The sequence below is a fragment of the Prunus avium genome, chromosome 3 (genome assembly GCF_965620075.1).
Source record: "Prunus avium chromosome 3, drPruAviu1.hap1.1, whole genome shotgun sequence".
Classification (NCBI taxonomy): domain Eukaryota; kingdom Viridiplantae; phylum Streptophyta; class Magnoliopsida; order Rosales; family Rosaceae; genus Prunus; species Prunus avium.
In genome coordinates this window covers 39,600,439-39,627,519 of record NC_142286.1, presented here as the reverse complement: position 1 = coordinate 39,627,519, position 27,081 = coordinate 39,600,439, and the positions used below count along the sequence as shown (strand labels likewise).

General features: G+C 38.1%; 2 protein-coding genes across 5 annotated transcripts; one reads left to right on the top strand and one right to left on the bottom strand.

Annotated features, from left to right (window-relative positions):
* Window positions 1-4,767: 4,767 nt before the first annotated feature.
* LOC110755883 (cyclin-dependent kinase inhibitor SMR3-like protein) lies at window positions 4,768-5,692 on the bottom strand. Its single transcript, XM_021957188.2, has one exon. The coding sequence runs from the start codon at window positions 5,266-5,268 to the stop codon at window positions 4,942-4,944; it is 327 nt and encodes a 108-aa protein (XP_021812880.1). The 5' UTR covers window positions 5,269-5,692; the 3' UTR covers window positions 4,768-4,941.
* A 3,199-nt stretch (window positions 5,693-8,891) lies between these two features.
* Window positions 8,892-26,366, top strand: LOC110755623 (A-kinase anchor-like protein). Of its 4 annotated transcripts, none has more exons than XM_088251203.1 (16): window positions 8,893-9,148; window positions 11,448-13,118; window positions 13,309-13,818; window positions 13,934-14,089; window positions 14,189-19,396; window positions 19,514-19,801; window positions 19,885-20,367; window positions 21,134-21,247; window positions 21,334-21,489; window positions 21,579-22,163; window positions 22,273-22,572; window positions 22,662-24,911; window positions 25,056-25,217; window positions 25,305-25,436; window positions 25,527-25,676; window positions 25,766-26,366. In XM_088251203.1, the coding sequence occupies exons 1-16, from the start codon at window positions 9,107-9,109 to the stop codon at window positions 26,060-26,062; spliced, it is 12,504 nt and encodes a 4,167-aa protein (XP_088107329.1). In that variant the 5' UTR covers window positions 8,893-9,106; the 3' UTR covers window positions 26,063-26,366. The 4 variants fall into 4 exon arrangements, with proteins under 4 accessions (XP_088107331.1, XP_088107332.1, XP_088107329.1 ...); XM_088251204.1 differs by having other exon boundaries at window positions 8,894-9,148; window positions 19,529-19,801; XM_088251205.1 differs by lacking the exon at window positions 25,056-25,217 and having other exon boundaries at window positions 8,892-9,148.
* Window positions 26,367-27,081: the final 715 nt, after the last annotated feature.

Sequence of the window (27,081 nt, the reverse complement as noted above, 5' to 3'; positions counted from 1 at the left end):
TACTGCTTCTGTAAAAATGAGTTACTGTGCCAGCCAACAATAGTTGCTTTTGGTTTGGCAGAGCCCGTGAAATTTGAATGGTAGGTTAGCCAGTGGCCATTGTGTCTTTTTCCACAGCTTCAATTAATCAAATATCATATATCTTTATTCTGGCCTATTAATTATCTTTTAAATATTGTAGCATCTTTTTTGACAAAGCGATATTCTAAACTACTCTAATGTAAGAGGAAATGAATCGAACTCAAGTGCAAATGGGCAACCTAACGCACATCTGTAAATAAATATTGTAGCTCCTTAATTGGCCAATAACACCTTTGTTTTGGGAATATTATATAAATTTCTGAAATTTCTTGTGCTCTCAAAATTGTGGTCAGTTTGAGCTGGTCCAACCACTCTCCAACTAGGTCTTTAACGAAGCCCATAAGGCTTAAGCCTACCTCATAAATAAAAAAAGCAAAAGAAAAAGAAGGCCTTTTGTTTGGGCTCATCTTTTGTCAACTCCAGAGTCCAGAACAAAACGCACAGCTTCAGGTCAGGTTCCCAAATGCTAACATGCGATGGTGTTGGTCGAGGCGAGTGCATTGGATTCGAATATGAAAATTTTCCAATTATCATTTTTAAGGCCGGTTTTTTTAGTCCCATTTTTTTAAGGCTGGTTTTGATAACAATTTTAAATTATTTTTTTTTAAAATAAAACAGATACTATGCCATGGTATAAATTCATATTTAAAATGGTGATTAATACAATAAAAAAAGAAAAAAAAAAGAGGTACTTAATGACATTTAATAAAATAGGAAAAAGACATTTCAACCTTATCAAATTAAAAGAGATAACATGACAATGTCTATGATATAAGTATTAGAATCTTATGTTGCTTTTCATCCATTGTATCATGGGGCGGCCCACTTCAGGCTTATTTTTGAACGGTCAGAAATAGGAATCAGTGGAATCCAGCGGTGCAAATTAGTCCACGTCAATGCGTCTAGGGAAAATGCTCTGAAAAAATGGTGCGAGAGAGAGAGGAGCTTAGAATAGATACATAGAAAAAGTATTAGCCGTCACGGCTCACTTTTCGGGGGGCAACAATTTTCTTTTGGCGCGAAACGAATAAATCCAAAATTCGTGACTTGAGGGCAAAGTTCCCGCCAAAAGTATCGGGCAGGTCGGGCAGGCAGCAAAAGTGGGTTGGGTCTGCTGGGACATTGGGGTGGGCAAGGAAGGGCTGAAACCGCGTAAAAACAAAAGTCAGCTTGTGAGGGCCAAAGAAGGTCAAGGGGAACGAAATTCGATAAAATTAAAAAAAGAAAAACAAATTTTATTTATTTATTTATTTGTAAATGTGGGAAGGAAGGTTTTAACGTTATTATTCGCAACATTTAGATTAGAATCTTGATAGTCTTAGGATTCCTTGGGAGGCCATGTGTATGTGTCTACCGCCTTTCCTTCATCCGTCCATTGGATTCCTTTCTTGCTTCAATTCTTTACCCAAATATCTAATCTTTCTCATTTAATAGTACACCAACTCTAACCCTATCCCACCCTACCCCTAAGCTCATTTATACCCCTTTCTCTTCTGTCGGAGAATTTGCGAGTCATCGATTGTTGGTATACAACAATAATATGTCTATTTTTCTCGTCACATCACGTTATAATAGGTGTAAACTCGTTATATACAAATGGTGACACGCAAAATTTCTTACATGTATTTTTTATACACTAATATAACGTTCATTGAAACTACTATGTCCATATAGTAGACTGAGGAATTACAAAATTATAATATACGGTACTGATCAGTGCTATGCATCACTAACTAACTACCATGCATTTTGTGTGTGGGTATATTTTGGTTCATTTTGTCTCTCATTAAGGCATACATGCATGGATTGCTACTTTGAGGGAGAGTAATTAATGAATTTGGTTAACAAACTTGTTAATTACCAAGAAGCATATGGTCACTTACAAGAATTAATTATATTAGTGATCATAATGAGAAATAGTCTAGTCTAGCTTGGGGTGGGAAGACTTGAAAGGGAGATATTTTTACTCACCACTTTAACTTAATGTGTACTCTTACCATCCTTTTCAACACTTGACACGTGTCCATTGTCATAACCATAGTTAATTCTTTACTTTGTATTTATAGAATCATGGTTATGTCAATAGACACATGTCAAATGTTAAAAAGGGTGATGAGAATATACCTTGGATTAAAGTGGTGAACAAAAATGCTCCCGACTTGAAAGTAGGATTTGAATGATGAATCAGATCATATCCTTAATCAGTTCAATTGAAAAGGGTCAATTCACTTTAATCAGTTCAATTGAAATATGCAACTCTTATTGTCTTGTTCAAAAGAGACGAGAGACGACTGTATTTTGATACTCACACAGAGACAGAAAATCAAAGGAATTGGCTAGCCGTTAAGGACATGCTTAGAGCTTTTTCCATGAGGACAAGCACAAGTCCATTTCGTAAGGCTTAGGCACCCCTGGTTGCTTTGGTTAAAAACAAACATGATCCAATTTTTTAACATTTTTCATCTCAGATTTGCCAATTGCCGTTTGAAAAGGATTGTTTTTGCTTTGGTGCTATCAGCTATGCTACCAGAGGAAACGACGACAAGGACTGTTTTTCTGTGAGATTGTGACCAGTGTCGGTTACAACAAGCAACTTAGATATTGATGAAGTGAATTAGATTTAGAACATGCTAATCAGATGCTAACCAAGGCTTAATGGTGGATTAGAATTTTATTGATTTCGGCTTAGACAATATGTTATGTTCTCACTTCTTCTTCCATTTAAAATGGTGGTGAAATTTTGACAGGTATTACAAACTTCAACTACCCCAAAACCCCATATGGAAATATTCTGTAGAATATGCAATCAAGTATTGTAATCTTTATAAAATCCAATAGAAAATAGAGCCAAAGAAAAAAGAGGGAGAGAGAGAGAGAGAGAGAGGAAACAAGAGGAAAGTCAAAATTAACAATCTGAATTCTCTGATTAGAAAACACTAAAGATAATCTACTGCATGTGGCATCCAATCCAAGTCTAACCAAACCACAAAGAGGGTGGATGTTACTGTTGCTTATCCAATCCAAATTTACTATCATCACTTTGCTGTGCACTTTCTCTCTTTAAAGCCAAAAAAAAAAAACCAAAACCCTAATAAAGGATCCTAATCCCTAGAATCCCTTTGTTTAATATGCATTATGAATGAGAACCCTAGATTAGATAAAGAAACAAATCCCTTGATCATGCAAAACATATCCTCTCCACTCCATTAAAAAAGAAAGAATAAGAAAGAAGTTTGGTGTTTGTTTGGTGCATGATAAACATGCCCAAATCTTATCCACAAACAGTACATCAAATTGGCAATAACAGAGGCACCACATTGACAAGTTGTTTTTGTCATCAAGTGCTAAAAACGTTTAACTTGAAGGTGTACCAAACAAGCCCTCCAACCCCACATAGGATTCTAATCTATCTACTTCTTATATTGTAGTTTGCTTTGTCTTTGAACAATGAAAGAAGCATTACAAGGAACTTGGCTTGGCTTTGCCAAAGAGTTCCAGGGTGAGGTGGGGACATGTGAGTGGGGCATGTAGGAAGATTAAAGAGGGCTTGGCAGAGCATGGAATTAAAAAGGTACTTGATAAGAGATGAGAGATGAGAGCTAAATATGACTCTAAGGTGTTTGTCAAATTGTCGTCAAATTGTCACAGTCAGTCAATTGTGAAGCATCCGTGCAGCATCTTCTCATCTCAGGCATGAAAAAGATTTACTTTTACATGTCTTGGCCTAACTTTTTCTTTGGGTTTTTAGCTACTTAGCTGGCTAGAACCTATGCATACAGTACACGTGTGTTCGTGCACTGGAGAAGAGTTGATGAGTTGATGACTAAGTGAGGAGGAGGAAGACATTGGAGGCAGAGGCAGATGCAGAGGCTGGCTCTCAGTCTAAATATCTCTGCTGAAATGCCAATCATTCATTTGTTTCTCTTTCTGGGGAGAGAAGGAGGGGCTCAGAATCAGAAGAGAGAGAGAGAGAGAGAGAGAGAGAGATAAGTTAACGCACTCTGTCACCGCCACTTGTTTCAGCAGCAGCTTTACAAAATTCCGCATCCATGTAAACCAGTGATAGAGGTCACCACTCTACTTGTGCCAGGCTGCCAACTATGTTCAACAATCACATAAAGTACGGTGACATCAAAACAGTGAAGGAATATTATTAACCTCACAATTACAGCCCATCAATTTATTTGAAGAAAGTGGATAATACAGCCTCAGCAGTATCTCTCCTTTTATGATGTTCTCTCTCTAGTAATGAGAGTAAGTGTTAGATTATGAAGTAATTCTTTTTCCTTTCCTACAAGCACATTACTAATATCAAGTTCACAACTTGCAAAGATATGCAAACTCTCGTGGTTACCGAAAACAAGATATGTTAAAAAAAAATTCTTTGGTTAAGGAAAACCTTGACCTAAACTGGAAGATTCATTACATAAATAATTTATCTTTATACAGAAAGTTTCTGTATCTGCCATGCTTGCCTTGCCTCAATAACATCTGATAATGAACAGAGACATAGGAAGAAACAAGAAAAAAACAAGCACTGTTACTAATGCAATTCCATTCCAAGTTCCAAGACATGCAAAAATGATCTCAGCTCAAACAGCAAAAAATATCCACTAAAGCTAAAAAAAAATTAAAAAAAACTTGTCAAACATCATCTTCTTCACTAAAAGCGAAAAGAGCCAGACCTAAACTAAACTGAAATACCCATTACATAAAAATATTATATCTTTGTACAATATCAGCTACCCATTACAGGGAAGACAGAGAGTTAAACTAAAAGGGTAAAATTAATAGATAAAAACACAACAAAAACTCCTAATCTCTGCTCTAATTCTTTGGTCTTGGTAGCCTACTGTCAACTCAATTTGCCTTCTCAACATGGAGTTTGAACACTGAGTCCAAATCAGGTGGGGTAAAGAACTCCCTCACACCACTGAAGTTACATCTTGAAGGAGGCCGGCTTTTTCTTGGGGCTGGCGGGCATGAAAAAATCTCAGGTATTCTGGCTTCTTTGGCTGTTGGGGTTGTTGAAGATGCGTCTTCTTCTTCTCCAGCTTCGCTTTCTTTAGCTCTCGGTTTCGTGTTTATCGGCTTTAACGAGGTTCGTACTGAGATTCCGGCGATTACCCACTTCTTGCCTTCGGATTCTAGGCCTCCATCCACTTGGGACTTCTTTGAAAAACCCATCTTTTAATTTGACAAAAAGAAAAATTTGCTTTCACTAAAATCAGCCAAAACAGAACAAGCACAGACCAAAGTCCAAACCAAAAGGTGGGATCTTGCTCTAAGAATCAGAACAAAACGAGAACAACGGCAACGAATCGGAATGAAACAACAAAGTGAGGCAAGAAAAATAAAAAGAAAAGATGGGGTTTTGATCTAAGAATCAGAACAAACCAAGAAAACAAGCTAAGAGAATCACAGGGAGAAAGATGGGAAGAAAGAATGAGAGGAAAGGGTCTTTGTTTCTTTTTCTTTGTGAACCAAAGATTTTGAGGCGGCTAGAGAAAGAGAGGGAAATAGGACGGTTTGAGAAAAAGTGTGAAAGCAGGCTTTGAAATTAATGGAGAAAGAAAAGTTTTCTGAGAGAAAATAAATAAGAAAGAGCTTTGCGTGGAGGAATAAGAGGTATATATAAATATATATTGGCGGTGTCCACTGCCAATTTGGCAAAAGTTAAAACAAGCCTAATCAGTGTGGGGATTGAGCAAGAGAGCTGCCCGAAATATTGCGGGCAGCCCAAACCGAGTGAAATGGAATTTGGCGCCAAAACTTGAGGTTTGGTTAGCAACGGCTCTTTTTCCCGCCTTTGGTTTACTTGTCCTTTTACGATTGTACCCTTGTTTCGAATTATTATTTTCTGGGGACTGATGTTGCCAGTCAGGGCACAATCACCGGCTTACAGAACGTTGTCGTTTAAGATTAAATCACCGTACTATTGTCGGGTTCTGCCCATCCTGGGCCTTGGGCCTGGCCCAAAAGTTATTGCCACCTTCAACCTTTGTTGTTGTGTTCAATAAGGCAAGGCCCAGAATAGACCCTTCTACTAGGAACCAACAAATATAATGTACCCACAAAAAAAATTGTAGAATTAAATTTTTAAAAAAGGGTTAATTAAATTTTATATTCTCCAACTTAGGAATGGAATAAATCCCCGTCGGGACCGGAAAACCAACAAATATAATGTATAATTAAATTTGTATTTGAAAAAAATGGATTATTTACATGTACCCTCCAATCTCATCTTTAAAACACCGCATTGTTATACCTAAAGTTATGATTTTATTGCAACTTTAAATTTCTGTCTCATTAGCCGTTTAAATGTTTGTTAAGTGATGACGTGATATGCATAAGAACCATTTTCTTAAAAAAATTCCTCCACACGACTCCCTATATCAAGAGATGAAGCATAGTAAGAAAATAAGGAAATTTGCTGCTAACGAAAATCCCAAAAATTGTTGCAACAGTAACTTGTTTGAGACGTCAATAAAAATTATTGTTTCCTTTATGAAATTAGCAAAGAATTCGAATGCTGGATCTGCCAAAGCCAAACCACATTCACATGAAAACGTAGAGGGTGGAAATCAGTGGCAGGATTTTACTTGAGGTTGATGTGGGGTCCAGTGGGCGGCCAGCCATCTCAGATTCTCAGCCATCCAATGGGAGAGTCGAAATCAAAGCTGACTTGGTGCCACATAAGCCTCTTCTCAGTCTCTCAACAACAAGTCCGTCCTGGGGATCCTTTGGTAGTAGTCAATTCATGTGCGTTGTGGGCCCAACCTGAAACAAGTACAGTCTTTGTTCTTCTTGGACGGTGCTGATCCAACGGCAGCCCTTGGATCATATAAATTGGAATAATAATGCATCATGTTGATCAACTTTATGGGACCTTGGTGAATTGTGACGTGACATTAATTCTTTTTTAGTCCGGTTGAACTTGGACGTATATCCTAGATGGCGACAATAACCGTGGTTTGACCACCGTACTTGAATTATAATTTATCACCAAGCTAAACCACACTTGGGTGGTGATTATAGGTTCTTCTGGGATTGTATCCCCGTTACCATCTGCCGTTGATGAAAGTGAATAGGTAGCTAAACGTTTTCACACTATTTACGCGTGAATAAGCGATTGTTGATAACACTACTCTTATAAGTTTATGCATACTATGCTACTCGGGCCAACAACATGCACCTCTCGAAGCACAAGGACAGACAAATTTATGAATTATTTAATAAATTATTTTATTATTTCAAAGCATTTTAAAGCAAATACATATATAATGCATGGTGCACGCATATTCTGACCATCAAATGCCATCCCAATCAAACGAATTGCTCTATATGAAGTGATAAAATTGTAAAATAAGTGTTATTTTTTTCTCATGATATACGATTGTTTTGTTGAAAAAGTAGAGCCAAGTTGCAATCAGCTTTTGCTTATCCAACTAGGGGCGGCGAGCAACATCAGCAATGCTTTTATTTGGTCGGTTTTTGATGGAGATGGTTGTTGTCTTGTAATTTTATGCTATTGTTTTTCATAAAGCTAGCGTTGGGTGAGAGTAAATCTTACTAGAAATGAACAAAGTGCACATATACTCACAAGAAGTTAGGTATAAAATCTGAATTTCGAGCAATTTTATTTCCACACACAATTATTCTAATCCTCTTGGACGGCTTGGATGGTCATCAGCACAAATCATTTAGGGGAGCATTTTTGCTCACCACTTTAACCATAGGTGTACCCTCACCACCCTCCTCAATGCTTGACACGTGTCCATAGACATAACTATGATTCCATAAATACAAAGCAAAAGTTAACTATGGTTATGTCTATGGACACGTGTCAAGCATTGAGGAGGGTGGTGGTGAGGGTACACCTATGGTTAAAGTGGTGAGCAAAAATGCACCCAATCATTTAGCTGGATGGTGCGCCAACTTGGCCATGCCAAGACTAAAAAATCCACATCAGCATGATTATAGCTATTATTCCCATTGGATGTTGAGATTCAATGAGATGGTTTCCTGGGACACCTAGCAGCGGGACCCTCCCATGCATGCCAACATGGACCGTCATATTTTTAAAATTATTTTCCTCATAATTAAATTTTAGACTGACTGTTTAAATATCAAAATCATGATCGTTGCCTTATCTCGGAGGGAATATAGTCTTTGGACTCATTATAAAAGTAGCCAACTAGAAGCACCTACAGCCTGCTTTTCATATTTTCTCTCACTAATTTAATTTAATTACACCATACGTATTCTTCTAAATTATTTATGGATTAGGCCAATTGATTAGGATAGTGAGTCCGTCTCCTTGCACTCAAGTTCAAATATTCTTTCATTGTAAATTAAGTTAAGTAATTTGGACGATATCACTTGATCGTGACCAAACCCAACTCCAGTAAAGTTGAAAGCTAAACTTGATGTCTGCATTTTAACCATCACAATGATCAGCACTGCAAAACTAATCCGGCAAAAATATTATCTGGAAGAGGAACAAATTATATTAAGCAAATTAAGGAGCTGTAACCCCACATTTTCACATGACAAGTTAATTATATGACAAAAAAGGAATTTTCAAAAAGTCTGGCTGCTGCAATTTTTGCCTAAGAATAATTGGATCTAATTGAATGTGCAGTTTGTGTAAAGCTGCATGAGTCTAGCAGGTCATGTGAGCTATCAATCAATCAATCTGTAGGACCATTGCATTAGTGGCCAACTCATCCATACATTGCATATTAGCATATAAAAAGTGACAATTTTGTCAGTTCCTGTGGCAAGTGCTTTTGCTAATATAAGTATCAACAGATTAATACAGATATCTAATGATAAAAAACACTTAACTCAAAAGCTGCAAAGATAGTCAGCAGCAGCAGCAACAAAGGCAGACATAAAAAGCTTGCTAGCTGCATCCGTGGATTCAATTCAACTTAAAAGCTCCAAAGTTTGAGGTAGCTTTTGGAGTTTGGATCAAAACAAAGTTCCTTCATGCGCCTCAGAATCCACTATCTGCAGATTAATGGCAACAGAAGCTGATATTCCAGAAGCTATATCTGTCACGGTAGGGTATTCTAGAATCTTGATCACTCTAACTCAAATAGCTTACTCTGCTTTTTCTGTAATCTCATGATCTTTGTATGATAGAATTATATCTTATCTTATAATTATGCGTTATAGTATAATTGTTCTCTTTGTGAAATATCAATCACAATCTTGATCATGTATTCTTTTTCCAGCAAAAAAAAACTTTTAACATTTTTTTTTAGCCAGAAACCAATGAGCAGGTAACTATTTTTCAATCCAGAAGCAGTATTAGATGAACGAAGAGGATCCTCTCCCTTGTTTTTTCTCCCTCTTTTCTATCCTTCCTCAAAATTGAAATCTTAAGAGCTTAATAAACACAACCCAATTGTTCATATATTTTTTTAGTATACTTAAAAGGGAGAAGTTCAAGAAAGTCTCTTGATTTTGAAAACAAATAAATCCAATTCAAGAGATCCACCACACAGTCAAGAACAATAAAAAAAATCAACCATTAAATTCTGCTTAAATGAAATAAAATAAATCCGCTTCAAGAGAATCCTTACCGGACTTGCATTGTGACATGGAATCTGGGATGGCAGGAACAAGCGGCAGCTTTAGACTAGGCAACATATCTCCAGTTGGCTCCTTTGGCGCATCAATATGAGATTGCACAACTGGAGAGAAATAAGTGCTCATCATGTCAAAGGAACCCCTATTTGTTGCACTTGCATTGGGAGATGACTGAGGAGTTGCCGTACAAGAGCTGTTGTTCCTCACGAATTGTCAAAACTTCATTATCATTCCTTGCAACATGTTCTACTGCCAATTCTGCTTCCAAAAATCCTTTGCTTGTATCCACGGAGTCCATATAAGCATAAGTATCATCAAACTCCAACAAAATCTAATTCAAATCAAACAAGTCAACAGAATCCAAATTTGTGTCTCTATTTCCACTGCAATTATGTTCCTCTTCCTTTATGGGCAACGCTGCAATTGGGTTACTAAATCCCTTTTTTTTCCCACTAAAAAACTTGTAGGAGCAGAAAACATAGAAACCGTACTAGAAGCCTCCAATTCCAACTGGGAATCGGTGATGTGGGAATTGCAGGGGTGTTTGGGAAGGAGAAATTCTGTTTCTAAACCTTTTCATTCTTAAATCTTCTTCGAACATAAGTTTTCTGTAACTTCTCGGGGTTCCCAGAGTTTACAGAAAACTTATGTTTGAAGAAGATTGAAGAACAAAGACTTTCTTGAACTTCTCCCTTTTAAGTATACTAAAAAAAAAATTGAACAATTGGGTTGTGTTTATTAAGCTCTTAAGATTTCAATTTTGAGGAAGGACAGAAAAGAGGGAGAAAAAACAAAGGAGGGGATCCTCTTCGTTCATCTAATACTGCTTATGGATTGAAAAAAGGTGTTCAAGTTTGCAACATACAGACGAGAACAATTCAACGTAACTATTATTGTTATGCTTGAAATTTTGAATTTGATGTTAGAACAATGAATCCGGTACAGCAGATTGCAACATACATACAAGAACAATTCAACGTAACTATTATGGTTATGCTTAAAGCTTGATCATTTCTTATTTAGGATTAGTATTATAAAATTTATCTTTTTGATCAAAAGAGATCAAAAGGTTGCTGCCTTTTCAGCTTTATTTCCCTCCAACATATAGTTTTTATCCTCTGTGTATAAGATTATGCACTTGTCTAGATTGTGATCCTTTTGACGATTAGATTTCATAAACACTTCGTTTGCCAAGATAAGAACTGAGCTCCCCAAAAACCAAAGTTCAAATCGTATAGGGTTTAGGAAATAGTTCATGTCTAAGATAGCATACAACTCCCATTTAGACTAGGCTGACGTGTATAGACCAAACTGCTTAGACAAGCTCAAATTTTTATCTACAAAGTACCTAAATAAATTATAGAAAAGGGGTAATGAAAGAAAAGAAACACACCCAAATATGCAAAGTCAAGATATGTATTCTAAAAGAACACTTACGAAAACTAACATTCACCATAAAACATTGAGCTACTTCATCCAAGATTGGCTTCTTAACCTACATTCTGCGCCACGAAAGAAAACGAAATACAACTTCAGTGTGTTCATAAATATAAAAAAGGATACACAATTTTGAGGCTCAAAATGAGTTAAATCGATAACAAGTGATGCTAAATGGTTTTTTGAATTCACAAACCAGGGGAGAGAGAGATACAATAAGCCCATGATAGTTAAAGAACCAGAAGGATGTGTAACCCTATGCTTCTTTTGTTACATTTTGTTATAGAACTCCTAGTTAGAAAAAATGTAACAATTCCTTCTTAATGCAGAAAGAAGGGGAAGGCAGATATTTGACATGCGGGCAGTTCGACATCACGATCAGCCAATGTTCTCCTGTGCAAGTGAATAAATCAGAAGGCGAGTCGGATCAGCATCTGGAAACAGTGAAATGCTTTGCAGAGGGTGAAAACACACAGGTGGGATGTAGTGCGCAGGTTGAAAGCAAGAACAGCAGCTTTGGAATCTCAGAGGGAGTGAGTTTTTTAGCATCACTCTCAGATTCTAAGGTTGACAAACAAGAGACTTGCGTATCGGAGAATTCCCAAGGTGATGAATCAAATCAAGCAGAAATGGAGATTTTAGACAAGGAAGACCAGCTTCTGAGAGGCAAAGAGTTTGGAGTTGTAGAAGGAACAGGAAGTAAAGAAAAAGAAGTCGTGGAAGAAATAGACAAAAAGGCTGAACAACATATTGAAAGTCATGGCATTGCCAATGACCTTGATGAACATGTTCAAGTAATCTCAGATCAACAGGATTCAATCAATGAAAATCCACAATGTGTTGAAAAGGAGGCAAAGAGTTCACATGAAGATGTGAAAGGAAGGCAAATGGCAGATGAAATTGCTGATTCATCCAGTGAAAAAGTTTCCGTTCTACTTGAGGAACGCTCATTTCAAGAGGATGAAGCTGCAGTTCGTACTCTCGATTTGACGAACAACAGCTTCAAGAAGGATATTAAGCCAGAGACTTCAATTGATGAAAACACAGACAATACCTCCAGCACCAATACCATATTTCAAGAAGAATTTGAGGAAGAAACAGGAATCAAAGGACTAAAGAACAAGGCACCAGAGAAGTCCTTTGATGCAGTGTATGAGGACAAGGGTCCTGAAGCAACTGTGTTTAACAATGATAAAAGTACAGATGATGACTCCAGCTCAACAATAGTTGCAGGTCCTGACATTCCGAATGATGAAGCAACCTTGGAAGCTAAAGAGTGTGCTGAGGACAAGCTACAAAAGACATCTATCACAGATGATCATGAGGAAAAAGCTGGACTTGAAGTGGGGAAGAAGGAAAATGAGGCCCCAGCTATCCCAGACGCTCCACTTATCACACAAACAGAAGAGACACACTTGAAGGAAGTAGGAAATCCTGATATATTCGAAGTATATCCTGAAATCGGGTCAGAAGACATCATCAAGGAGAGTCCAAAAGAACCTGAGTACCAAAACGAATTCCTTGAGAAAACTCCCGAAGCCGGTGACACTGCAAGTGAAACAGTTAAAGATGATGAAAGTTCAGAACGACATTTTGGCAGTCCATGCATGAAACATGAGGGAAATACACTGAGAAAAGGTGAGGAACTGGATGTGGGAGAGGCTAAAGCAGGGGAGGAGGAAGATAGCCAAGGATTTGCTGCTGTAGGACCTATCCAGGAAACAGAGCAGAGCAATATGAATTCAGCAGAACACGAAGGAGAAACTGAGACTAACTTAGTTGAGCAAATTCAATCTGCACACTACGATATTGAAAGACCCTTGAATTTAAATTCTGAGGAGAATAACACAGAAACTTTGAGAGAAAATACCAAAACAATTACCACTGATGAAGCAGAGAGACAAGTTATAAACCTTGAACAAAGCTTCCGGAAAGAAGGGGAGGAAGATACAGCAATTCCTAGTTATGAAATCACTGAAGATGAAATTCCTGAAGAAAAGGTAACTGAAATACCTACTTGAACCCCCTTTTATTGGAACTCAAAAGTTTTTGAAATCTCTTGATTATAAAATTCTGTTAATAATATATCTCCGACCTTTTTCAATGATTCTTTTATCCAATACTTGGTTCATGTTATTTTCTTTGCAGAATCTCCTAGTGATAATATAATTCAAAGATATCTTTATGCAGGTTCTTAAAGAACCAGAGATTTCTGGAGGGGGTGAGAGCACCACATGGGAGCTAAATAAGAATATCGAAATACCTGAAAATATTCTTAATACGTCAACAGTGAAATGTAAAGAAGGTGAGCAGGGAGAAGGTAAGAACACAGCTCCAACAAAAGCTACAGAAGAGGATCACAGAGATGAGGACCCATTTACTGTCGAAGTGGCTGAAGAAGATCATGACTATAACAGTGCAATCTCGGTTACAGAAACGAGTGCAAAAGTAACATCAAATGATGAAGAAGATGCACCACAGGCCTTGCAGAAATATGAACCAGGAGGGGAGCTTCAAAATGTGCTGGATGTGATGCCTGAGGAAATTAAGACAGAAACATCCAGGGAAAGTGCAGAAGTAATTACCTGCAGAAAAGAGGAAAGAACAATTCAGAACTCACAAGAATCCTCAGACAAAGAAAAGAAAGAAGATATAGAAAGCACAAGTAATACAGAAGAAAATGACACTGCAGTGGTGGAGGTAAGATTAGGATACACTTTGTTATGAGTTTTTCTTTCTGGCTTGTCATGTGATGCGTAATCTCCCATCACCCCATAAAAACTTTGTTATGAGTTCTTTTTTCCCCCCATTTTAGGAATGTACTGAGGCAGCTGATTTGAGTACAATTATAGAGGAAAAGAACTTAGAGGAGCAGGAAATTCAGAAACTCTCTTCTCCATTGGTAGTAGAAGAAACAACTAAGGAAATCTCAGAGGAAGAAGAAATCTATGGAGTAATACTAAAAGAAGAGGTCAGCTTGCATACAATATCAGAATTTTTATTTTCTTTAGATGATTTCATTATACTATTATTTTACAAATGCCAATTCGCAAATTCATATCCCTAACAGAGAAAGGAAGCACATGCAAAATGTAACGAGCCAGCTGAGGGAGCAAATCTGACACAAGACTTAAAATCTGAAACTACAGAAGACAGAACAGAGACAGATAAGGACTTCTATTCTCCAATTTCAGAGGGAGAAACCCAAGCAGAAGAAAGCAAGAAAACATTTGTTCCAAACAATTCCTTTCTCTCTGATGTACCCGAGACAGAGATCGAAAAACATTTTCAGGTGAACGATGTGCCTACAGTTAGCAATTTTGATTCGTTGTCCGAAATAGTGAGTCAAGTGACAGGCTTGGAGGAAGCTGAAACAGAGAACCAGGAGCAGGTAAAAAAGAATGATATTGCTCCTGAAGAGAAGGTTCTACCAACCATCTTCACCAGTGAAACGGCCTTGGCCACTGAAAAGATTGATGTACAAGAAGAGGAAAATTTCAATTCAAAAGAGAAGTGGGAGAACCAGATTCCAACAACAGCAGATAAACCTGAAACATGCTTGAAAGAAGCTGAAGCAGAAAATAAGGAGCATGTCCAAAATATTGATCCTGAAGAGAAGGGTGCAGAAACCATCTTAACAGATAAAACAGCCTTGGACATTGAAGATATTGCTGTACAAGCAGGGGAAAATTTCAATTCAAAAGAGAACTTGGAGGAACAGATTCCAACAGCAGCAGATGAAGGTGAAACATTCTGGAAGGACGCTGAACCAGAAAACAAGGAGGAGATCAAACATACTGACATTGCTTCTGAAGAGAAGGGTCTAGAAATCATCTTAACGGATGAAACGGCCTTGAACATTGAAGACATTTATGTACAAGCAGAGGAAAATTTGAATTCAAAAGACAACTTGGAGAAGCAGATTCCAACATCAGCAGAAGAAGGTGAAACATTCTCGAATGAAGCAGAAGCAGAAAACAAGGAGGAGATCAAACATACTGATATTGCTCCGGAAGAGAAGGGTCTAGAAACCATCTTAACGGATGAAACGGCCTTGGACATTGAAGACATTTATGTCCAAGCAGAGGAAAATTTCAATTCAAAAGAGAACTTGGAGGAGCAGATTCCAACAGCAGCAGATGAAGGTGCAACATTCTGGAAGGAAGTCGAAGCAGAAAACAAGGAGGAGATCAAACATACTGATATTGCTTCTGAAGAGAAGGGTCTAGAAACCATCTTAACGGATGAAACGGCCTTGGACATTGAAGACATTAATGTACAAGCAGAGGAAAATTTGAATTCAAAAGACAACTTGGAGGAGCAGATTCCAAAATCAGCAGATGAAGGTGAAACATTCTCGAATGAAGCAGAAGCAGAAAACAAGGAGGGGATCAAACATACTGATATTGCTCTGGACGAGAAGGGTCTAGAAACAATCTTAACCGATGAAACGGCCTTGGACATTGAAGACATTTATGTACAAGCAGAGGAAAATTTCAATTCAAAAGACTACTTGAAGGAGCAGATTCCAACAACAGCAGATGAACATGAAACATGCTTGAAAGAAGCCCAAGCAGAAAATACGGAGCAGGTAAAAAATACTGATATTATTCCTGAGGAGAAGGGTTCAGTAACCATCTCAACAGATGGAACATCCTTGGACATTGAAGATATTTATGTACAAGCAGAGGAAACTTTCAACGCAAACGAGAACTTGGAGGAGCAGATTCCAAAAGCAGCGGATGAAGGTGAAACGTTATTGAAGGAAGCTGAAGCCGAAAATGAGGAGCAGGCCAAAAATATTGATATTGCTCATGAAGAGAAGGGTCTGCCAACCATCTTAACAGATGAAACGGCCTTGGACATTGAAGATAATGATGTACAGGCAGAGGAAAATTTTAATTTAAAAGAGAACTTGGGGAAAGAGATTCAAACAACAGCAGATGAACGTGAAACATGCTTGAAAGAAGCCGAAGCAGAAAATCAGGAGCAGGTCAAAACTACTGATATAGTTCCAGAAGAGAAGGGTCTAGCAACAATCTTAACAGATGAAACATCCTTGGACGTTGAAGATTTTGATGTACAAGCAGAGCAAAACTTCAAATCAAAAGAGAACTTGGATGAGCAGATTCCAACAGCGGCAAATGAAGGCGAAACATGCTTGAAGGAAGCCGAATCAGAAAACAAGGAGCAGACAAAAGATATCAATATTGCTCCAGAAGAGAAGGGTCTAGCAACCATCTTAACAGATGAAACGGCATCGGAAATTGAAGATAGTGATGCACAAGCAGAGGAAAATTTCAGCTCAAAAGAGAACTTAGAGAAGCAGATTCCAACAGCAGCAGATGAAGTTGAAACATGCTTGAAAGAAGCCAAAGCAGAAAATAAGGAGCAGGTCAAAGATACTGATATTGTTCATGAGGAGAAAGGTCTAGCGACCGTCTTAACAGATGACACATCCTTGGACGTTGAAGATATTGATGTACAATCAGAGCAAAATTTCAACTCAAAAGAGAACTTGGAGGAGCAGATTCCAACAGTTGCAGATGCAGATAAAACATGCTTTAAGGATGCCGAAATAGAAAACAAGGAGCAGACAAAAACTACTGATATTGCTCCAGAAGAGAAGGGTCTAGCAACCATCTCAACAGTTGAAACGGCCTTGGACATTGAAGATATTGATGTAAAAGCAGAGGAAAATTTCAACTCTGCAGAGATTTTAGAGAGGCAGATTCCAACAGCAGCAAATGAAGGAGAAACATGCTTGAAGGAAGCCGAATCAGAAAACAAGGAGCGGACAAAAGATATCGATATTGCTCCAGAAGAGAAGGGTCTAGCAACCATCTTAACAGATGAAATGGCATCGGAAATTGAAGATAGTGATGTACAAGCAGAGGAAAATTTTAACTCAAAAGAGAACTTAGAGAAGCAGATTCCAACAGCAGCAGATGAAGTTGAAACATGCTTGAAAGAAGCCAAAGCAGAAAATAAGGAGCAGGTCAAAGATGTTGATATTGTTCATGAGGAGAAAGGTCTAGCAACCGTCTTAATAGATGACACATCCTTGGACGTTGAAGATTTTGATGTACAAGCAGAGCAAAATTTCAACTCAAAAGAGAACTTGGAGGAGCAGATTCCAACAGCAGCAGATGAAGATAAAACATGCTTTAAGGATGCCGAAACAGAAAACAAGGAGCAGACAAAAACTACTGATATTGCTCCAGAAGAGAAGGGTCTAGCAACCATCTCAACAGTTGAAACGGCCTTGGACATTGAAGATATTGATGTAAAAGCAGAGGAAAATTTCAACTCTACAGAGATTTTAGAGAAGCAGATTACAACAGCAGCAGATGAAGGTGAAACAGGCTTGAAGGACGCTGAAGCAGAAAAAAATGATATTGCTCCTGAAGAGAAGGTTCCAGCAACCATCTTAACAGATGAGACATCGTTGGATGTTGAAGATATTGATGTACAAGCAGAGCAAAATTTCAACTCAAAAGAGAACTTGGAGGAGCATATTCCAACAGCAGCAGATGAAGATGAAACATGCTTGAAAGAAGCCAAAGAAAAAAAAGAGAACTTGGAGGAGCAGATTCCAACAGCAGCAGATGAAGATAAAACATGCTTTAAGGATGCCGAAACAGAAAACAAGGAGCAGACAAAAACTACTGATATTTCTCTAGAAGAGAAGGGTCTAGCAACCATCTCAACAGTTGAAACGACCTTGGACATTGAAGATATTGATGTAAAAGCAGAGGAAAATTTCAACTCTACAGAGATTTTAGAGAAGCAGATTACAACAGCAGCAGATGAAGGTGAAACAGGCTTGAAGGACGCTGAAGCAGAAAAAAATGAGCAGGTAAAAAATGATATTGCTCCTGCAGAGAAGGTTCCAGCAACCATCTTAACAGATGAGACATCGTTGGATGTTGAAGATATTGATGTACAAGCAGAGCAAAATTTCAACTCAAAAGAGAACTTGGAGGAGCATATTCCAACAGCAGCAGATGAAGATGAAACATGCTTGAAAGAAGCCAAAGAAGAAAAAGAGAACTTGGAGGAGCAGATTCCAACAGCAGCAGATGAAGATAAAACATGCTTGAAGGATGCCGAAACAGAAAACAAGGAGCAGACAAAAACTACTGATTTTTCTCCAGAAGAGAAGGGTCTAGCAACCATCTCAACAGATGAAACGGCCTTGGACATTGAAGATATTGATGTAAAAGCAGAGGAAAATTTCAACTCTACAGAGATTTTAGAGAAGCAGATTACAACAGCAGCAGATGAAGGTGAAACAGGCTTGAAGGACGCTGAAGCAGAAAAAAATGAGCAGGTAAAAAATGATATTGCTCCTGCAGAGAAGGTTCCAGCAACCATCTTAACAGATGAGACATCGTTGGATGTTGAAGATATTGATGTACAAGCAGAGCAAAATTTCAACTCAAAAGAGAACTTGGAGGAGCATATTCCAACAGCAGCAGATGAAGATGAAACATGCTTGAAAGAAGCCAAAGAAGAAAAAGAGAACTTGGAGGATCAGATTCCAACAGCAGCAGATGAAGATAAAACATGCTTGAAGGATGCCGAAACAGAAAACAAGGAGCAGACAAAAACTACTGATATTTCTCCAGAAGAGAAGGGTCTAGCAACCATCTCAACAGATGAAACGGCCTTGGACATTGAAGATATTGATGTAATAGCAGGGGAAATTTTCAACTCAAAAGAGATTTTAGAGAAGCAGATTACAACAGCAGCAGATGAAGGTGAAACAGGATTGAAGGACGCTGAAGCAGAAAATCATGAGCATGTAAAAATTGGTATTGCTCCTGAAGAGAAGGTTCTAGCAGCCATCTTTACAGATGAAACGGCATCGGAAATTGAAGATAGTGATGTACAAGCAGAGGAAAGTTTCAACTTAAAAGAAAACTTGGAGAAGCAGATTCCGACAGCAGCAGATGATGGTGAAACAGGCTTGAAGAACTCCGAATCAGAACACAATGAGCAGGTAAAAAATGATATTGCTCCTGAAGAGAAGGTTCTAGCAACCGTCTTAACAGATGAAACGGCCTTAGACATTGAAGATATTTACGTAGAAGCAGAGGGAAATTTCAACTCAACGGAGTTCTTGGAAAATCAGATTCCAACAGAAGCAGGTAAGACCACGGAGCAGAGCTTTCAAGTGCAAAGTCTTGAGGAAGCAGAACCAAAATTGGGAGTTGAAGATGAGAGTCACGAATCAGAAGATCATCCTGAGAAGAATTACATGATAGTTGAAGAGGTATGCAATATAATAGAACATGAATGAACATATATATGCATGCGACATGCAAAGCACAAAATTGTGTACAAACACTAAATACAATACAATTTATATCTTTCCTTATTCTTTATGAAGCCGCAATGGTTGCAGGTCTTTGATGAACCAAAGATCACAGGCAGAGATTTGAACAGAGAAGAAATCCTAGAAGGCAATGTCACCTTTTCACCAGAATCAATTGAAGAAGATAGAGTTAATAACTCCCAAGAAATTGAAAAAGAGATAAAAAATCTCAAAGAAGAGGGAAGCAGTATTGAGAGCATGAAAGAAGGCAATGGTGATGACCTCTCACCAGAGTATATTCCAGAAGATGAAAGTGAAAAGTTCAAAGAAGACAAAATGGATGCAGTGGAGTCGAAAGGAGAGGTCAGCTTATAAGCCTCCCTCTCTACAGAAAATATTATTTTTCTTTGTATGTATATTTTAAATATAAACTATCTTTTGTGCAGATCCTTGAAGAGTCACATACTGCGGGAATAGATGAGAGCACAATATCTGAGACAAATAAGATTGCTGAAGAAATTCTTAATACTTTACCAGTGAAATATGAAGAAGGTCAGCAGGGAGAAGGTAACATCCCAGCTTCAGCAAAAGCTTCAAAGGAAGAAGACCCAATTGAGGACACATTGCCTGTCAAGTTGGCTGAAGTCGAGGATGAGGATATTAGTACAGTCGCGGTTATAGAAACGAGTGAAAAGGTAATTGGTGAAGAAGGTTCACCACGGGCTGTGCAGAAATATGAACCAGGAGAGGGGCTTCAAAAATTGCTGGATGTGATGCCTGAAGAAACTAAGGCAGAATCATCAAGAGAAAATGCACAAGTAATTACCTGCACAAAGGAGGAGAGAGCAATTCAGAACATAAAAGAATCCAAACAAGAAGATACAAATGCCATAAATGATACGAAAGAAAAAGACACAGGATCGGAGGAGGTAAGATTAGCATCAAAATGTTATGACTTTTTGTTATTGGCTTAGCCGCAGGATAAAAAAACAAGTCACTGATCATATGAACACAGGAAAACATCTTGTAGTATTTTAAAAATGGAACAGAAAATTTCTGTGTTCGAAAAATCGGCTAGCGGGTATGGGCGCTTGGGCGGGCTGGGTCCCCTTTTTTCAAAAAGTTTTTTTTGGTTGAGTTTGAGTCCGATACCGAGAGAGTCTTGGAGGGATATGGAGAGGATGAAGAGTCTAGAGGCCTAGCTTTTCATTTCAAGTATTTTTCTTTGTAGTACTATTATTGTTTTATGCTCGACTTTTTTTTCCACGTTTTATATAAATTATGGTACTTTATAATTTATGTATCCTTTTATTTTGCATGATTTTGGTATAAATTTATAATTTATAATACAAAATAATTATATATAAAAAAGAAACACCTAGGCCGCGATTACTCCTCTAGGCACTAGGGCCTAGCGATTTTTCGAACATTGGGAAAATATATATTTTAGTTTCACTCTTTTCTTAATCAATTGTCTTCAAGGTGCTATAATGCTATAGAAAAATTTATGTAGATTTGGAAAATGGTTAGGTAGAACTCCTATCAACCAGCAGTTGAAAGCTGACAGCCTTTGTTACTATTAGAAGAAACCTCAGAAGCTACCTGCTATCATCGATGAGGAAACAAATTGTTATATATTGACATTATATGCCTGCTATCCCAGTTTATAATCCTTTCATCTCTTATATTATATAGGTGTTGGAGAGAAACAGTAGAGAACAAGAAACAGGAGAACATGCATTACAGGAAATTCATCCTCAAGAATTCAATGATAAAGAAACAACTGAAGACAACTCCACGGAATATCAGGTCTTGAACACAAGCATAAGGCTTACTGAAATACATGATCCCTTTTTGGTCTTCTCTAATCACAACACTCACACTTTTCCATGTAGGCGTGTATTGAGCCAGCTGATTTGAGCACAAAAATAGTACAAGGAAACTTAGAGGAACAGGCAAATCGGGAACTCTCTTCTTCACCGGTGGGAGACAGCACAATTAAGGAAAGCTCAGAGGAAGAAGAAAATTATGTGTCGAATCTGAATGAAGAGGTCAGCTTGCATACGATATCAAAATCAATTTTTCAGATTGTTCCATGATGTTATTTATTTACAGCTGTCAATTTACAAATTTATAACAGAAAAAGGAAGCGCATGAGGAATGTAAAGAGCCCATTGAGGTCACAAATATGACAGAGGAGGAAACAAACTCTGAAACTTTTGAGGACAAAAGAAAGCCAAATGAGGACCTCTATACTCCTATTTCAGAGGAAGAAACCCATGCAGAAGAAAGTAATTGCTTTCAGTCCGAGGTATCTGAAAAGGATGGCTCCACAGTTATCAATTCTGACTCTGTGTCTGGAATTGTGAGGCACCAAACAGTCTTGAAGGAAGCTGAAGCAGAAAACAAAGAGCAGGTCGAAAATACTGATACTGCTCTTGATGAGAAGGGTCTAGCAACCATCTTAACGGATGGAACTACCTTGGACATTGAAGGTATTGATGAACAATCAGATGAAAATTCCAAATCAAAAGAGTTCTTAGAGAACCAGATTCCAACAGTTGCGGTTGTGGATGAAGGTGAAGAGAAGGTAGGACTTGGAAATATTAATTTAGATGACGCCCCTGTTAAGACCGTAGAGCAAAGCTTTCAAGTACAAAGTCTTGAAGAAGCAGAACCAACACTGAGAGTTGAAGATGAGAATAATAACATGATAGCTGAAGAGGTATGCAATATTAAATATGATGAGCATATGCATGTGACAGCATGCACACAACACAATTATATAAAAACACTAATTAATCTCATATTTCTAAATTTCTTCCTTTTTCTAGGTGAAGCCTCAACTGTTAGACCAGGTCTTTGATGAACCAAAGAACATTGAGGGAGATTTCAATGAAGGACAAATCATAGAATCCAACGCTGCAGTTTTTTCACCAGAATTAATTCAAGAAGAAACAGTTAAGAACTCTCAAGACAATGACCAGGAGACAGAAAAGTTAAAGGAAGAGGGAAGCAGCATAGAGAACATAAAGGAACTCAATGCTAATGACCTCCAACTAGAGTCTATTCCAGAAGATGGAAGTGAAAAGTTCAAAGATGACAAACAGGAAGCAGTGAAGTTCAAAGGAGAGGTTAGCTTATAAGGCTCACTTTGTCTCTAGGGAAAATATTGGTTTGTATTTGTATGTCTATTTTAAATATAATCTTATCTTTTATACAGATCCTTCAAGAGTTACATGCTGCTGGAGTAGGTGAGGGCACCACGTGTGAGACAAGTAAGATTGCTGAAAGGTCTGAAGAAATTCTTTATACTTCACCAGTGAAATATGAAGGAGGTCCGCCTGGAGAAGGTAACAGTCCAACTTCAGCAAAAGCTTCAAATGAGGAGGATAAAGATGAAGAAACATTTTCTGTCAAAGTGGCTGAAGACGATGATAGCAACAATGATGCAGTCACAGTTACAGAAATAAGTGAAAAGGTGACATCAAATGAAGAAGAAGATTCAGCAGAGTCTTTGGAGAAACATGAATTGGGAGAGGAGGTACAGGTAAAAACTAGTGATTTAGCATATGAAAACAAGGTTTACAACCTGGAGGTCAAAGCTTCTTTTGCTAAAAGTACAGCAGAAGAGACAAGGTTGCAAAACGAAGGGCACAAGGAGGTTTCAGATTTGGCTTCAGAAAAGCTAGATGTTGATGCAACTGAAGAAGAAATCAGAGAAGGATCTGAAATAGTTCTTAAATCTGATTCGCAAAGCATTGATGTAGTTTCCAAAGATGATATCATTGCTTGTCAGGCACTCCACGAAGGGATATCAAAAGAGCAACTTCAAATACCATCTTCTACATTGCTTCCCGAGGAAAAGGAGCTCAAAGCTAATCAACATGAGCATGAAACTACAACCCAAGACAAGAATATAGAAGAAGAGCACACATATGAAAGGGAAGTGCCAGCTGATGAAAACACGGGAGATTTATTTGCTGCAAGGTCAGTAGAAGAGGCACACTTGCAAAAGGAAGAACCCAGAGAGCTCAAAGCTTCTGAATTGTCTCTGGAAAAGCTAGATGCAGGTGAAAGTGAAGAAGAAATCAAAGAAAGTTTTGAAATGGTCTCGAAATATGATTGTCTAAGCATTGATGCAGTTTCCAAAGATGAAATCATTGCTGATCAAACACTCCTTGAGGGGATAACAGACATGCAACTTCAGATACCATCTCATAGTTTGCTTCCCAAGGAAGAGGAGCTCAAAACTTATGAACATGAGCATGGAACTACAACCCAAGACAAATCCATAGAGGAAGAGCATGCCAAGAAAATAGAAATGCCAGCTGATGAAAATGGGGGAGATTTATTTGCTGCAAGGTCAGTAGAAGAGACAATCTTGCACAAGGAAGAGCCCAAGGAGCTCGAAGTTTCTGAATGGGCTCCAGAAGAGTTGAATGCTGATGAAACAGAAGAAGAAATCAAAGAAACCTTTGAAACAGTGTCTAAAGCTGATTCTGAAAGCACTGATATAGTTTCCAAAGATGAGATCATTGCTTATCAGATAGTCCATGAAGGGATATCAAAAGAGCAACTTCAGATACCATCTTCTATATTGCCTCATGAGGAAAAGGAGATCAAAGCCTCTGAAGATGAGCATGGAACTACCTCGGAAGAGATATGTCCACAAAAGGAAGAGGCCAAGGATGTCAAGGTTTCTGAAATCGCTCTGAAGACACTGGATGCAGATGAAACTGCAGAAGAAACAAAAGAAACTTGTGAAACAGCAAATAAATTTGCTCCTCAAAGCTTTGATGTAGTTACCGAAGATGAAGTTGTCGATGAGCAGACACTCTGTAAAGTGATATTAAAAGAGACTCCATCTACTGCATTGCTCACAGGTGAAATGAAGCATGCCACAATCACTACGACTGAAGAAGAAAACATGAGCAATGTGCAAATACAAGATGATGAAAATGGAAACGCTACAAGCACAGCAGAAGAGAAAAGCTTGCCAAAGGAAGAGCCAAGCGAACTCAAAGTGTCTGATGTTGAGCTTTACTTTAATGAAGAAATTCAAAAGGAAAGTTCAAATGAAGTTCATGAGGAAGAACGGAGCTCTCTGATAGGAGTTCCAAAAGTAGAGCCTCGTGAAGATGGAGAAGGGGAAAGATATGATGATTCTCCATTGGGGAACCAGAAAACCACAGAACTAAAAGGAACAACCATGGAAGCCACCAATCTTGACATTGAAACAAGTGAAAAAGCTTCTGACTCTGCTCCAGAAGGTGGCTTCAGCAGATCAGAAGATACTACGATAAACAGAGAGCACCTAAAGAATGAAGCAAATGAAACCATAAAGAATGAAGTTTCAAATGAACAGAAGCATCTTGAGGTAGCAATATCTGATTCAAGGGCAGAAGAGAGGTGGTGTGAGACAACAATTGAAGCAAATGAAACCAGGAAGAATGAAGTTTCAAATGAAGAGGTTAGATAATGAAATTGGACCGTAGTTAGATATTAAATTTCATCTCTCTAATTCTCATCTTCCCTTTCCCCAAACACCCTCCTCCCTTATTTTTCTTTTCTCGAATTGCAATTTCTGTATTAACTTAGGCAGAAACTTAAACAGATCGAGGCTGAAAAGCTAGAGGCAAAAGATTTGCGGCCGATTTCTGTTAGTGGAGAAAACATCAGCCATAGAGAACAAGAAAATGAGTTGATAGCTGAAAAATATGAAGGAGAGAAGAGTGAAACATTTAATCCCGAAAGAAATGAAAATCGGGACAATGAGGTTAGAGCATAGAAAGCATTCTTCTCTTAGTTTTTCATTATGTGTGAAGTTCAATCTTTAAAGATTCTGATATCTATACTCGTGCAGGAATCCCCGAAAGAAACTACACAAGTGGCTAAACATTTAACTGAAGACAAAGAACTTCAAACCGAAGAGAATCTGTGTGACACAACAGTTGAAGCAAATGAAAAAATTAAGACTGAACTTTCAAATGACGAGGTCAAATATACAATTGGACTACCCCATCATATTTTTTTCTTGCCGTTATCTATATATTAGAGAAAGTACTAACAAGGGGTATATTATCAGATCAAGGAGGGTAAGGAACTTCCGAAGGATTCTGAGGCAGACTCTGTCAGAGAAGAGAGCCATCAAGAAAAAAAAGCAATAGCTGAAGAGTATCAAGTAGAGAAGACCAATGAAAGTTCTGTGATCAGAACAAACGAAAATCGGGGCAAGGTCAGTGAATAGAAAACAAATGTTCTTAATTACCATTTTAACATAAATCCTCGTAACCTATAATATTGAATATTTCATCTATAATTCAGTTGCCTGAAGAGAAAGATACAACAGCTAGCAAAGAAGTGCAAACTGAAGAAGAAGAAGAAGAGCACGAAAATGCTGAAGAAGTAAGAACATATGAAGAGATGGGAGAAAGTGAACACAAAAATGCAGAGCCAGGCTATGATTCTCCCGTCATTGTAGAAGCCTCTAGAGATGCTGATGCTAAGATTTCACATAAGAAATCCCATAATATCCTTTCAGGTATCAAGCATTCAATTTCCAAGGTGAAGAAAGCCATTACCGGCAAGTCTTCTCATTCAAAGACACAATCAGAAAAATAAGTAAATAAAACAAAACCAAGAAGATGGTTCCGACAGTTGAAGAATTGGATGAATAAAGGTTTCATGCGGGTGTGCTTGTTCTAAGAGGTTTGAGTGTGGTATGTGTGCTTGTGCAGCTTGAATAAGTTCAATATTCTTTTTTTGTATAAAGTGGGTTAAAGAATTGCCTGATCGTAAATTTGTAATCTATTTGCCAACTTCTAGTGCATTCTGTTTAGGCATATATACAAGAAAATAGAGTGTACAGAGCCATTGTGTTCATCACTTTGATTATTTGAGTGAAATTTTATTTTATTTTTCTAAATTCTTATATCCAACCCTAAATCTCAAAAAAGAAAATATACCAAGAGATACCATTACTGAAGTTAACTATACGTTACCAATATGAATAATAAAAATAAACTAGCTAGCTAGCTAGTGCGAGGGTGAACCAAACAGTTTGAGTATTGAATAGGCTAGTGCGAGGGTGATTATTGGGAACAATAAAACGCTGGATGTTCTTGTTTGTCAAGGAAAACACCCCAAAGTCGCGTCCCATCCAGGGTGATGCTAAGCAAGGATTATCGAAAGCAAAACAAATGCAATTTCCTTCAACTCTCTTCTTATAATCGCCATAACTGAGACTGAGGCTTGTAGCAGAGATGGGCTTGTTGCTTGCCTTGCTCAGGAACAATATCCTATCGCCGCCGAGGTATTCAACCTCTACCCACTGAGGACCGTGAATGTGGCCTGAAAAATTGCAAAACCAACTTGTGTCCATTTCAACCTTAAGTCGAGTGGGTCGAGTGGTCCTAGAAACTTTTCTAATCGGCATGTTTTCCTGCATGCATATGTAGGACAACCAAGCAGCCACCAAACTCGTCTCAAGACGGAGGGGCTAGGGGGGATGTGCAAGGAGGAAGGAGGGGAGGGAAGAGGAGGAAGAGAGGGATGGATGCCAACGACCCTTGGGGGACGGCGGCTAAACTTTTCTCTCTTAAGGTTTTCTCACTTAGAGTTTAGCTTTTTATTTTTTTATT

Bases quoted from the DNA above. Each gene is read 5' to 3' on its own strand.
- LOC110755883 (XM_021957188.2), bottom strand. From the start codon at position 5,268: ATGGGTTTTTCAAAGAAGTCCCAAGTGGATGGAGGCCTAGAATCCGAA.
- LOC110755623 (XM_088251203.1), top strand. From the start codon at position 9,107: ATGGCAACAGAAGCTGATATTCCAGAAGCTATATCTGTCACG. The intron at 13,819-13,933 runs GTAAGATTAGGA...CCCCCATTTTAG, and splicing joins ATGACACTGCAGTGGTGGAG to GAATGTACTGAGGCAGCTGA. The intron at 21,248-21,333 runs GTCTTGAACACA...TTTTCCATGTAG, and splicing joins ACAACTCCACGGAATATCAG to GCGTGTATTGAGCCAGCTGA.